The sequence below is a fragment of the Alligator sinensis genome, unplaced genomic scaffold (assembly GCF_000455745.1).
Source record: "Alligator sinensis unplaced genomic scaffold, ASM45574v1 scaffold183_1, whole genome shotgun sequence".
In the NCBI taxonomy this organism is placed as follows: domain Eukaryota; kingdom Metazoa; phylum Chordata; order Crocodylia; family Alligatoridae; genus Alligator; species Alligator sinensis.
Window position 1 is genome coordinate 424826 of NW_005842248.1, and position 14472 is coordinate 439297.

The 14472-nt window shown below is 43.6% G+C and overlaps 1 protein-coding gene across 2 annotated transcripts in view; it reads left to right on the forward strand.

The window, feature by feature from the left end:
* STIM2 (stromal interaction molecule 2) overlaps positions 1–14472 on the forward strand; it is a 124040-nt gene that overhangs the window by 84446 nt on the left and 25122 nt on the right. For both annotated transcript variants that reach the window (XM_025208727.1, XM_006027500.3), the window contains exon 3: positions 4467–4581. In XM_025208727.1, coding sequence (XP_025064512.1) covers positions 4467–4581 — 115 coding nt within the window. The remainder of the gene's footprint in view (positions 1–4466; positions 4582–14472) is intronic.

Genomic DNA, 14472 nt, shown 5'->3' on the forward strand with positions numbered 1-14472 from the left:
GGGCTGACGTGAATACTACATTAAGCAATAGCTAGACTTAATGAAACAGAGTGACCTTTTGTTGCATAGTCAGACATCTTTAGCAATAATTAGCTCTTATCACCTTTATTCTACCTCTTTAGCAAGTTTCTTTAAAGATATATCAAGATTCAAGAAGGGTAACTAATTGCTGATCTATAAAGCACGTAGTACACTTGTTTTTCCCTCTACTTTCAATCCATCATGTGGGTTTGCCCTCAGGAAAGGGAAGTGGCATAAATATACATAGAGTGTAGAAGCATGAGGTACACCTTGTTTGGTATACTCTTGATGAGTAGTTTTTTATCTATAGAGTATATTGCTTATACTTTCCATAGAATCATAGAAAAGGAGGGTTGGAAGGGATCGCCAGAGATCATCTAGTCCAACTCCCCACTAGAGGCAGGGTCATCCCTATCCAAACTTATCTTACCTAAATTCAGTGTGTAACCTCTTAGTAAAACTACATAGTCAACCCTGCCACAACCACAAGGCATAACACCCTAACCTGCCACAGCAGGAAACAACAGCAATTAACATCCTGCTGTTGTGAAGATTGTTAAAATGTTTTTGAGAAATCCAAGGAAGAAGGCCATGCCCCATGCTACAGAGTAGGGCAACTTCTCCGCACCCCCCTTCCCCCCCCCGCCCCCAGTCAGTATCAATCTGACCATGGGATAACATAGCTTCCTGACCTCAAATATGGTGATTAGTCTGACCCTGAGTGGAGGGGCAAGACCCTCTAGCAAGGAACCTCTAGCTTTAAGTCCTAGTAGTAGCACTGACAGACCCTAGTCAAAATCCGCAGCCTTGGCTATAGCCAACCAACCCCTGATGCCTCTGAGGAAGATCCCCTCCCCACTTTCGCCCCCCACACACCTTATACCCCCCTTCACCCACACACACCTTATACATGCAGCAGCAAGAGAAAAAAATCCTTCCCGATTCCATATGGCAACCAGCAAAATCCAGAAGCATGGGAAATATCCATAGTAGAACATAAGCATAGCTATGCCTTGATCATCCCCAGCCATTGCTTGTCTACCACCTTCATGAGGACCTCCAATGATAGGGATTCCACAATTTCCCTAGGCAGTTTGCATTAACCATGAATGAGTTTTCTGAATACCCATTCTAAACCTACTTTGCTGCAAGTTCAAGCCATTGATCTGTCTCCTGTTCTCTACACTAAGACAAAAGGTGTTGTTTGTCCCTCTTCTTTCTGCCAGTCATACAGATACTAGAAGACTGCTATCGTGTCCTCTCAAGCACCTTTTACGCAAAGTTAACATGCCTAGTTCCTTCATCCTGTCCTCGCATGACTTGCCTTCCAAGCCCATTATCATTTTTGTTGCCCGTCTCTAGACTCTCTCTGACTTCTCCATGTCCTTATAATGTGGAGCCTAAAACTGCACATAGTACTCTAGATCAGGGGTTTCCAAACTGGTACTTGTACCCCAGAGGTACACAAGACATCTCTGGGGGGTATGTGGGAGAAATTGTGTAATTGTGGATTGAATTTTCATTATAACAATTGGCATTTTAGGGATTTAAAATATAAAATGTATGCTGGTAGGGGTACATGGGCAGCTGGTAAATCTGGAAGGGGGTACGCAATAAGCAAAAGTTTAGGAACCTCTGCTCTAGATAAAGCCTAACCAGTGCTGAGTAGAGGCACTATTGCCTTTCATGTCTTGCAGCTAATGCTTCTGTTGATGCATTCCAAAACTGCATTTGCCTTTTAAGCAGCTACATCACGCTGCAGACATGTACTGAATCTGTGATCCACTAAGACTCCCAGATCCTTCTCTGTAGTGGTGCCATCCAGCCAGGTTCCACCCATTTTGTATTTATCTTTTTGATGATTCTTTCTGAGGTATAGTACCTTCTATTTACCAGCACTGAACTTCATCCTGTAAGTTCCAACCCAGCTTTCCAGTCTATCAGGATCTTACTGAATTGTGCTCTTGTCCCCCAAGGTTTGGAATAGACTGCCGCCGGAGGTGGTTCAAGCACCTACTTTGAATGCCTTCAAGAGACCTTTGGATGTCTATCTTGCTGGGATCCTGTGACCCCTGCTGACTTCCTGCCCTTTGGGCAGGGGGCTGGACTCGATGATCTTCCGAGGTCCCTTCTAGCCCTAATGTCTATGAATATCCACAATCCTTCCCATTTTCATTTTGTGGCATATATCCTGAAGAAGCTCTCTGTCCAGCATCCAGATTATCAATAAATACATTGAGCAGCACTGGGCCCAGAACAGACTCCTGTGTGACTCCACTCAACCTTCTGCTATTCAGACATGGATCAATTTATAATTACCCTTTGCTAGCAGTTACTAAACTAGTTGTTTATCCCCCTTGTAGTAGGCTTGTCTAGCTCACCCTTCTCCAATCTATATGCGAGACAGTCATGTGGGGTCTTGTCAAAAGCCTTGCTGCAGTCCAGATAGACTGAATCCATTATGTACCCTTCATCCACCCAGCTAGTTTTCTTGTCAGAAGAAGATCAAGTTTGTTTGACACAACTTGTTCTTAGCAAATCCATGCTGGCTGCTTGTGGTTAACTTTTCCTCCAGATGCTTGCAAATGGATTTCCCTATTATATGATCCAGTAACACCCTGAGAATTGAGGTACGAGGCTAACCTTTTTGTAGTTCCCTGGGTCCTCCTTTTTGCCTTTTCAAATAAGGGCACTACATTGGCCCTTTTCCATTCCTCTTGTACCTTGCCCATCTCCCATGACTTCATGAAGATCGTTGCCAAGGACTTGGAGATCTCCACCCATGCCAGTTTCTTCAGTACCTGGAATGAAGCTATCAGACCCTGCTGATTTTTTTAAAATTAATTCAAACACATCGAAAGCTCCCTGTTTCCCTTATCTCATCCCTCAGCTTGTCCCCTTCATTATTGAAATAAACCTTATTGGGTGTCTGGTTACAGCTTAACTTTTTTGTGAAGATTGAGGCAAAGTACCTGTTGAGTAGCTCTGCCTTCTTTGCATCTTCTCTTAACAGCACATTCTGACTACTTAACAGTGGACCTACAGCTTCCTTCGTTTTTTCTTTTCTGAGCAACATGATTACAGAAGCTTTTCTAATCATCATTAACATCCCTGGCCAGGTGTAGTGCACTTTTTTCTTCTGCCTTCCTGATTTTTGTCCCTGTAGGTTCTTCCTTTTTATGGCATGCTTCCTTGGTCACCCACCCATCTTTCATTGCCTTCTTGCTTTTCTTTTGCATTGGAGGCATCCTGGAAGCTCCTTTTGAAGCTGCATTGATCTCTTACCATTCTTTTGCTTCCATCATGTCAGAACAGTTTCTTGTTGGTTTTCCAATACTATGCCCTTTAGAAGCTTCCAGCTCTCCTGGGTGCCTTTATCCTTTAGTTCTCATCCCATGGCACCATGCCTATCATCTCCTTGAATAGGTTGAAATTGGCTTTTTTGAAATCTAGTGTCTTAGGGTGCAGGAAGAAGGGCGGCTTCCAGCTGTAACTCAGAATGATTTGTGCAAAGCGTTCTGAGTTACAATGTTACCCTGGACCAAACAGAAGTTCACTGTTGGTTCCAGGGGGGAGAGGAATCTAACTTCTGGCAGCAGCCTGCAGTCAGGTTCCCATAGCAATGGCCAGGCTTTCTGCCAGTGCTCATTCTTTTCAGAACGGGAGGGGGAAAGGCAGTGGAGGGGTCTCCAGCTAGTGCTGAAGGGTGGAGTGGCTGAATAGCGCCCCCACCTTGGGGCAGGGAGGAGGGGCACTCCAATACACCTGCTCCACCCTCTAGGGGGGACTAAAAAGAACCCAGACTGAACTCCCTCCACTCCTTTTCCCCCCTCCCATCCTGAAAACAGCAACAGACTGGGGGGCAGCGCTGACACAAGTTACAGAAGATGCTACATTTTGAAATGTCTTTATTTGATACCTCATGCAGTGAGGGTTCAGATTTTTAACCAATTGGCTGTTTTTTGAAGCTGTCTGCTGCTGTGCACTTATGTTTGGTCACAGCTATAAACTGCTTTCTGTGTCCATATCGGGTGAAAATTGTTGCTTCTGTCTTCTGCTGATCTCATGCTTTCTCTGGCACAGGATTATGAATTCTGTCATTAATTCCTCCCACATTTCCCATCCCCTTCACAGCCTCTACCATTTCTTCCCTGTTTGTCAGGACAAGATCCAAGATAGATGATCCTCCAGTTATATCTTTAGTTTACCAGCCAGTCTCACAAATGTGATTTTGTTTCTTCACAATTAATTGGCAATGTACATTGTGTAAGAATGGTGAATTCTGTATTATAGGTTGACTGCTTCTGGGGCTTGCCTAAAGTGTGCCTTTTCACAGAAGCAATAAAGCTATTCTGTCAGATGATCCACTTCCAGATTTACCTGTTAGGAAATTGGTGCTGTTTTCTCATTAATGTAAAAACCTAATATTTGTGCTTTCTTTTCAGTTTATCAGGGAAGATATGAAATATAAGGATGCAACTAATAAACACAGTCATCTGCATAGAGAAGACAAACATATCACGGTTGAGGATCTGTGGAAACGCTGGAAAACCTCTGAAGGTAGGTAAAGTTTTCAAGATCCATGCCATGGTTTTCAGGTGGCCTAACCATAAAACAAAAAAAAAACCAAAAAAAAACAAGTAAAGTTGATCTTGGAAAAATAGTGCAAATATTGGCGTCAAATGACTAGCGGTACTTTGTGGTACCTTTTGTTTACTGGTTAACCTGTATACTTTTTGTTAAATTCTGCTAGTTATGACCCTCATTGTGGACTCTGGTTTATGTAAATGAAACCAGAGAGTTCTAATGTAAGTAAATACTTCAGGCAATTTGTACTAGCTTTATTGCATCGTCTATATGTGACTTTCATTGTAAAACTTGGTCTGAGCTTTAAATTAGTCATCTTAAATGGTTTAAACTTTTGTGACCCATTTCCTAATATGGGAAGACGCACGTATTCTCTTTTTGTTTTTTTTTCAATATAATTGGTTTGTGATGTAAAGAACTAACTTAGTGTTTTAAAGTTTCTCTCCATTGAGAGATCAGAGGCCTGGGAGACGAGCCTTATTAATAAAGGCTAAAGAACTAGGGTTACTTAATCTTAAGAAGAGAATGTTGAGAGTGGATTTGATAAACCTTATTTATTAAAGAGAGGGTGAAAAAAGAGTATTCTCTGTGGCTATAGCGGACTGGGCTAGAAGCAACATCCTCAAGCTGCAGCAGAGGGAATTTTAGGTTGGAGATTAGGTGGAAATTTCTGTTATGAGTGTGGTCAAGCATTGGAACAGGCTATGTAGAGAAGTTGTGGAATCTCCATTCTTAGAAATTTTCAAGATCTGGTTAGACAGACAATAGGCTGGGGTGATTTAGCTAAGGATGCTCCTGCCTTGAACAGGGGACTGGACTAGATGACCTTGTGGGGTCTCTCCCAGCCTTACTCTGATGTGATTCTGAGAAATGGCTTTTTTTTTTTTTCTCAAGACTTGAGTAAAAAGATAGATATTTTAGATCAATAAGCAGTCAAGAGCAATACGCAAGCGTTATGCTATTAGCATTGAAGTGTATTTATGCACGTGTGTACACACACATCGTAAGACATTGCAGCCTTCCATAATTCCCGATTTTTTTTTTTTTTTTTTTTTTTAATTTAAATTTGACTGTAAAAGCTACTTCAGATTTTTCCTCATCTTTATGCTCTTCCTGAAGAAAAATAGTTGTTTTTCTTAAGTGTCCATATCCAAACAGTCAGGTATGTAACCTTAACTGGTTTTCTTGGATTTGTACTTTGTGATAAATGTAACATCTTAATTTGTTTTGCCCTTAATTATTTATATTGCACTCAGTATTAACTGTGTGTGCCTCTGTGTACATGCACATACCCTGTCATAATTAATGCTGCCACTGCTTTCCTGTCGCTGAATTTTTGGACCTATTTGGAGCTCCTCAAACTGGATGCCATGGCCCTGTGAGATGGATTGGGCTAGTCTGAGGCCCCAGACCCAATGCACAGAGTTGGTTTGTAGCCTTGGACATGTCATGCAGCCCACAGGGGCAGTTTGCAAGTCAGATGTGGCACACAGAGGCAGTTTGTGGGCCTTATTCAGGGCATACACTGGAGAGGTTGAGCATTGCTGCTGTAGGGTCCCTGTCAACATGGGTGTAGAGGTGGAGTGAAGTACTCTGCCACAGGATAGTACTAGTATCTGCCACTGCTACGCTGAGGCAGAGTTAATTAGTTTACTCTTGCCGAATAGCTCTGCTAGATGCTGATGTTTTACTGAGGAGCTAATTAGTCAACTCTTCAGTAAACATGTCATGTAGTCCCCCCCAGGGAGCTGAAACACTTAGGCCTAGAACTCACAAGCGTGTGGATCAGAGTTGCTGAATGATGTCTAATCCTACTGGAACCACATTCTTTTAGCTAGTGGCAGATGGAGGTGGGCATTCTTTACCACCATAGCCAACTTCGCTGGGGAATGTGACCTTGAAACTATGAATTAAAGTAGTGTTCTATTTTTGTAAATATGAGTTCTCATCTGTCTTGCTTTAGTTCTTCTCTTCTCTGTTGAAAGGAAAACATGACTTCAAGTTTGGAGTTTTCTTCATCAGTGGATAAAGATGTGGGGCTGGCTACATATCACTGTTTATGATGGGCTGTCTTATTTTGGGTTAGCATTGCACAACAGATGTTCTTTCAGCAACTGGGAATAACTGCATACCATAAAGAGATGTTATGGTTCCATTGCACATTCTTGATCATTGGCAATCTCAGGTTTTAAATATCCAGACAGTGGAAATGCATGCATGCCAAGCATGGTTGCAGATGCATTACATAACATTGAATTCCATTCCAGATGGGACTAGTACAGTCTCGTAAACCCTTCTTTCTCTGGAAGAGGAAATGGCTATACTTTGTAATATTAAACTATTGAATGTATGAGTTCAGAGTTGCTTAAGTCTTTCATTACTCAGTTTAGTTTCCTTTGTGTTCTTGGTATTGGGATGTATACTAGTGACAGTTACATCTTTTATACTGGTGTTTTCTTCTGGCACCACTGTTCAAATTCTACTAGAAGTCCTGTTGTGTTTACGAGGTAATACTATACCGTGTCACGTCTGCTTCTCTGCACACTTCATGTTTCAAAAGTGAACTGTTCTGAGTGCTTTTGACCTAGTGTCCTGGTCTTATTCCTTTCTTCCTACCGAGTAGCACCATCCAGCTTACACTTTTGTCCGGAAAGGAATCAGGTTGGACTGGAAACACTGATGTTAATGGCACAAAAGCATTTTGTATTGCTGCTAAGAAAATTGCTGCCTCATGCAGTAAATTGATGTGAGCCAAGATATGTAAAGAAGCAAAAATGATGAAGGCGGCAGTGTTAATTCATCCTACAGTCACCATTGTCAACCATGTTGGCATGTGGCATCCTAACAAGTGATTAGGATTGGTCTGCATCTTTTTCATATGATCATACGATTACTACCTCTCAACAATACCCCTCTTCCTCCCTTCCCACCTGTTAGGTATGTCAGCATCATAGCTATGGCCAAAGATAGGATTCAAAAAAGAGTTGGCATGATCTGGGAGCTAGAGCACTGTATTGGGAGTTGAGTACTTAATGAGTTCTGCCTCCTCCTTGCTTGCTGTTTGGTTCTAGGCAGGTTGCTTAACCTTTTTGCCCCATTTTCCTCATTTTATTGTATGCACAGAGTTTTATTCAATTCTGTGAGCCCTGGTCTAATTCCTTATAGAAATTGCCTTTCAAATATAAATGTTTATCAGCTGTTAAAAGATTAAATGAAAAATCACACTGTTTCTCTAGGCTTTGAAATAGGGAACACCATAGTGATATGATAACTGTCCATGAATTTTGAAATTAATAATAACATCTATATTATGGCTTTAGGACAGAACTGGGTATATCACTTATCACTTGCATAGCCTACTGCAGTGTGTTTGGCCCTCTCTTGAGGTTGTCATTTTTAAGAAGCATGGAAAACAGTGAGAGGTGTTAAAATGAATATCTGTCTTGGGTACAATATTTCATATGTTTGGGGCATTGTTAATAGGGCATTAATAATGGACGTTTTAGGAGGAGGGGCTGGTTTGTTAGAAAAGCTTTGTGGAAAATTTGCTCAGTTCTAGAGTGGGGCTTACAGGAGATCATGTTTGTAAGCTGAGCAAGAGGCTCTTCAAGGAAAGGGGTGTTTCCTCAGCTAGAAAAGCTGATTTTTAGCACTTGAGTTGAGAATTCTTCTGATGCAGAATTAGTTGCCATGAATCCCGGAGTGGGTAATCCTTGGAAAATCTCCAACGGATTCCACAGAAAATTAATTCTGTGATAAATAGAGCCCGCAGTGTTTTACTGATTAATAAGCTCCTTTTGTGCAACTTTACTTTAACTTGCCTTAAGTTGCTTGGCATGATGGATAGCTATGTAACCTGATTTGAATTTTTGTGTTGGACTGCTTAAAGGTTGCTTCTAAGAAAATAAACTCTATGACCCTCTAATAAATAGCTAAAGCAGCTATAAAGAAAACACTTTCTCGTTTACAGTAGACATGCCTATGGTAGATGACTACAGAAAATTAATTTTCAAGGGAGGAAAACCCCATAAGATCATTCCCCACAACTACTCCACCCCTTCTTAAGGTCACCTGGAGACGGACAGAAAACATCTTGTTTCATTTTCAATGCCGGATCTGTACTTGGCGCTCTCTAGTAGATGGCAGGTGCCACCACTGCGTTGTCTGAGCTTGTGCACACCCATGTAGTTCTGATGGCTCTACCACAACCTCTGGTGCCAGAGTGCAAAGTGCACCCTGGAAGGCACCGGTTGTTGAATGAACTGGGGCAGCTGGACAAAGGCATAGGTAATTTCTTTAGCTGGCTTTTGAGCAGTGATGAGTCTTACTCTATTCAGCAGAGGTAGAATATGTTGATTATTCACACAGTGTTGGAGGTTTATGACACCACACAGAGACTTTGAATGTGATTGCACTCAAATTTGGGCCAACAGAACTGGCACTTTTAGTTTGGCCATTTTAAGGGTTTTTTTAATCCATCCAATCTGAGTAACTTTATCAACCAACTTAATTTTAAAACTTCTGTTAGTTAACCTTGTTGTCACATTAAGCATTGCTTTATCCATTAGATCAGGGTTATCACATTTATCAGGTCCCACAGGCTGAATGAGTGGCATCGGGATGGTCTGTCCGCAGGCCAGATTGGGCCCACACACTGGGGCCAGTTTGGGGCGTGTGCAGCATGCAGGGCCAGTCCAGGGCAGTCTTGGTTCAGGGCTGGGGCTGGGCACTGGTTTTGTTTACTGGTAACCTTGGTTTTGATTGGAGATGAGAGGGGCATACCAGCAATGCAGTATGAGTACAGAATTAAGAGTAGAGTTAAAGAATCTCATAGCATGATCAGATCTCAGGTTGCAAACCTTCTTCCAAATTCTGCCTTGGGGCTTTAAGTATACAGTACCTGCTACAGTTACCATTTATCTAATCAAAAGACAAATGTTATAGCTCTTTAGCCTGGAAAAGTGCAGGCTCAGGGGTGATCTGGTAGCCACCTATAAGTTTATCAGGGGTGACCACCAGTATCTGGGGGAACGTTTGTTCACCAGAGCGCCCCAAGGGATGACGAGGTCGAACAGTTATAAACTACTGCAAGATCGTTTCAGGCTGGACATGAGGAAGAATTTCTTTACTATCCGTGCCCCCAAGGTCTGGAACAGCCTGCCATTGGGGGTGGTTCAAGCACCTACATTGAACACCTTCAAGAGAAAATTGGATGCTTATCTTGCTGGGATCCTATGACCCCTGCTGACTTCCTGCCCCTTGGGCAGGGGGCTGGACTCAATGATCTTCCGAGGTCCCTTCCAGCCCTAATGTCTATGAAATCATTTAGTCTCTGAAGCATTTAGATATTCTGTTCTAGAATTCAATAGCTATTCTATTAGACACAATTTCTAAAAAATACTGTATTGTAGTGGTGAGGCCTGAACTACATAAAAATGAAAAGGTTGCATTTGCATGTTACCTTGTTTTATTTGCTAAGTTTCAAATTATTTCTTTGAAACTTTGCCCATGCATACATTAAAATATTTTACAGAGAAAGCATAAAACCAAACAATTGTAAAATTTGTCTGGACCCAAAGTCAGAGTTTGTTTGCATTCATTTGCTGTATTTCCCCCCCTATATTCTTTTGCCTGTGATCAACAGGTGTAGTGCTTTTTAACTATAAATCTTGTAGGACTTTTACATGGAATTCAAAAGGTGAACAGTTCAGGCACATGATGGCTGGCATCATGCTTATGCTAAGAGGTATTTAATAAACATAACAGTACATTCTGTGCTGGCTGGCTTTTGTTTTTTTTTTTTTTAATGGATTTAAACAATTGCTTCATAAAATGTCCTTTGAAGTAGCCTAGTGTTGAGGTGATGAATGTTGTATAGAAAGTTTGTATCAAGAGGAGGTCACAAGTTCCCACTCATGCTTTGACTGCTATTGCTGCCTGATCAAATGGCATGCATTTTTGCTGACCATCATTGCTCAGGAATCATAAGGCCTTACCTTTCTTTTTTAATGGTTAGGATGCACCTAATGGTAAATTTGATGCATTTATAGAGAACAAGAAAATATTGAGAATTGGAAATGCCCATCATACTCATCACTGAAGCTCTTTCACCGTCTTTTAATTGATGAATAATTTTTAAATGGCCCCCTTCCCCCTCCCACTACAAGTTCAAACTACGAATGAAACCCCTGGAACAGCTGTGTCTTGCAACAGGCCCAAAAAGGGATATACTGCTAATGTTCTAGTATGTGAATGAGAAAATCTAAAGGTTTTAGAGAGTACTGAGTTGCCTTCAATAGTTCAACCATCCCTGCTCATTGCAAATTCCATAACTGAGCATAGGAGCTTGGAGTGTAAATATCATTTTAAAGTAGTCAGATTTAAAGCCAACCAGATTAATTAATTTACCAGCTCAAGAGAAGCTGTTTAATGATTGACTTGGGCATTCTGTACTGGCTTTACTGTTTGCTCTTTTTTATTTTATTTTGGTAGATATATTTTAAGTAAATGCATCAAGGAGGGTTCTTTTGTGTGTGATATTCAGGGATCCTGGTTTTCTCTGATAAAAAAAAATCCAAAATCTCTGCTCAAAAACGCAAAATACGTGATTAAAATTAAAGCCCTCTTCACAGCCCTGGCTCTGCTGGTGCACCCACAGCCCCCACAGCCTTTCTGGTGCCACTTGCCCCCCACCCACAGCCTCTGCTCCCCCAGCCCTGCTCAAAGAGGACCCAGCTGCCAAGGCTCTAGACCTGGGTCCACAGCCCCCTGCCTCCTCTCCCCCCTGCTGTGGACTTGGGCGGGCCAACTCCGGTGAGATCTCTGCACTGCCCCGCTGTTCCCAGCTGCACTTGGCCGTGCCTGCTCGGGTTTGGAGGCCCAGGAGGAGGGAAGCAGGGCGCGAGCCCGCAGCCTGTGTCTGCACCTGCCCTGGGTACAGATCTGCGGGGTGTGGGTCTCCCTTGCCCCCAGGAGTGTGCATGGCAGTGGGGAGCCGGCCCTCCCTCTCCCCCAGACAAGCCACCCGCGGCCCTGTCCTGCTCCCCGCTGGGGCCCTGCACCCGCGCGTTGCATCCCCAAGCCCCACCTGGCTGGGCAGTAGCCTCAGCCCTGCCCAGCTCTCTCTCCCCCCCCACTACCCCCTGCCACTTACCTGCTGGAGCTGCTTTGCAGGCTGCCTGGGACCATGTGAATGTCCATGTATGTGGTGCCCCCGTCTCTCTGCCTTCCTTCCGCTCCCTCCCAGGTCCCCACAGGCTGGACTCTGCCAGCCTGCAGGAAGCTCATTTCAAAATGACAAAATCCACCAGTTTCTCTTGTAAAACAAGAAATCCGCGTTTACCTCCTGGTAAAAGTTAACATCCGTGGTTTACTCCGTTTTCCCATGGGAAACGGAAAACCCGGATCCCTGGTGATATTTTTCTATGCTTCTAATAACAAACAAACAAAACAAAACCAAACCAAAAAAAAACAAACTAAAATGGAGTTTAAGGTTCTGCACTCATTGATTTATTTACTGTGTGTTCAGTATACAAATACCTTTTAACTAGGACCTCGCAAATTGGAACCTCTTGCCAATTGAACATGTTTTGATAAGGAAATTGCTAAAACATATGATTTAAACTTCACAATACCTTGACAATACAAAGGAACTTTGTAGTGTCAAATAAGAAACAGAGGTTAACAGGGTCTAAAGTGAATTAGCAGCTGGGGCAGGAAAAGGAGCATTGCTGACTCTTATTTTTATCAGTCTGCTCACTAGTAATATGGAAACCTTGAAAATGGTTGGATTTCACTGGGCATGTCTACATGTGCAATTAATATCCACGAATAAATTCTGGAGTGCATTGGCAGCCTGATCCAGGGGGTCAGCCTGCCAGCCTTGAGCTCCTCTGATTGGGCTCCACGTGCTGCGGATCAGCTGACTGAGGCACGAACAGCCGCCATGCTGAAGTACCCTTGTGCCTCAGCCAGCCCCCCTGCAGCACATGGAACCCAAATGGAGGAGCCCTGGGCTGGCAGGGGACCTAGGGGGTCAGCCTTTGCATATATAAAATTTATACCTAATGACCTATCTCATCTGAATGAACTAATGTATGTATGTGTGCGTGTGTATGTATGTGCGCGCGTGTGTGTGTATACACACACGTGTGTATGTATGTGTGTACACACACACACACATGCATATACATATATTAGTGTGTGTGTCTTTAACAAACATTCCTACAGGAAACTTCTAGATTCCTGAAACCTCATTTTTTTCTCATTGAGTGTTAATATGTCTTGGTGCCGTCACTTCTAGTTATGGCCAAATGCCTTGCTTTTTAATAAAAACATTTTCTGTAGCTTTTATGCATGTTGGCTGAACTGGAACATATTGGAATATATTGGGGGACAAACTATTCATTTTAACAGGTATGATAAGCCTAGGTAAGCATCAGTGTCCTGGGAGTAGGGGGCCACAACTGTCCTGGGAGTGGGAGGGAGGCATGTATACCCTCAGGAGGCCTCAGGTGCCTCTACACTAATGCACATAGTATGGGGAGTAAGCAGGAGGAACTGTGCCTCCTGATTGCGAGTAAGAACCCAGACTTAGTAGGGCTCACAGAAACCTGGTGGGACCCTACCTACGACTGGGCAACGGGCATTCGGGGATACACCCTATATAAAAGAGACAGGACAGAGACGCCCTATATAAAAGAGACAGGACAGAGAGGAAAGGTGGGGGGGTTGTGCTCTATGTCAAAGAGCACATCACATCATCAAGGATTAGCTTCGGGTTAGAGGAGGGTTGGGCAGAGACACTATGGGTCAAACTACAAGGGGGGTGTGGTGAAAGGGACCTTATGGTGGGTGTCTACTACAGACCACGCAACCAGGGGGAAGAGCTGGACCAAGACTTCTCTAGTCAGCGTACTGAGGTTAGGTCAAGGGATGTTATTGTTATGGGTGACCTAAACTACCCAGACGCTTGCTGGGAGGAGGAGACAGCCAAGTCTGACCACTCGAGTAGGTTCCTGGCTTTATTACATTGCCTTCACCTTATCCAGGAAGTGCACAGCCCCAGTAGTGGTAACGCCTTGCTGGACCTGACCCTGGCCCTGGGGGATGACCTGGTGAGGGGACTGCAGGTCCTTGACCACCTGGGCAATAGCGATCATCATCTGTTGGATTTCACTATCCAACGCAGGGTGTCAAGGGCTTACGCCAAGGCTTAAGTCCTTGACTTGAGAAGGGCCAACTTCAATGAGCTTAGGAGACTAGTGGAGGAAGCACTGAGGGCCCAGAAGGTAGAGGAGATGGAAGTCCACCAGGGTTGGTCGTACCTTAAGGGGGCAATCCTCCAGGCCCAAAGGACAACAGTCCCTGAGAGAAGCAAGGTGGGTAAGAGTGCTCAGAAACCCCCTTGGCACAGCAAGGGCCTTCAGGAATGCCTGAGGACTAAAAGGGAGGCATACAACCAGTGGAAGGGAGGAACTATCACCAAGGAGGACTACTCCTCCTCGGTCCGGGGGTGTAGGAGGGCTATTAGGAAGGCCAAGGCAGAGATGGAACTCAGGCTACCGTCCACAATTAAGGACAAAAAAAAGTCCTTTTTCAAGTACATTGGGAGCAAGAAGAGCGTACCAGGCAATGTAGGGCCCCTGCAAGACATAAATGGTAATCTGGTGGCCACACCAGACAAGAAAGCTGGTATTTTTAACAGTTTCTTTGCCTCTGTTTTCCTGAACAGGGACCGGGATATCCCACCTACCAGAGGTAGGGACAATCTTGGGGATAGCTCTATCAAGCCTTTAGTCAGTGCAGATGTAGTTCAGGATCTTCTGGAAGGACTAGACATTTTTAAATCTGCAGGTCCAGATG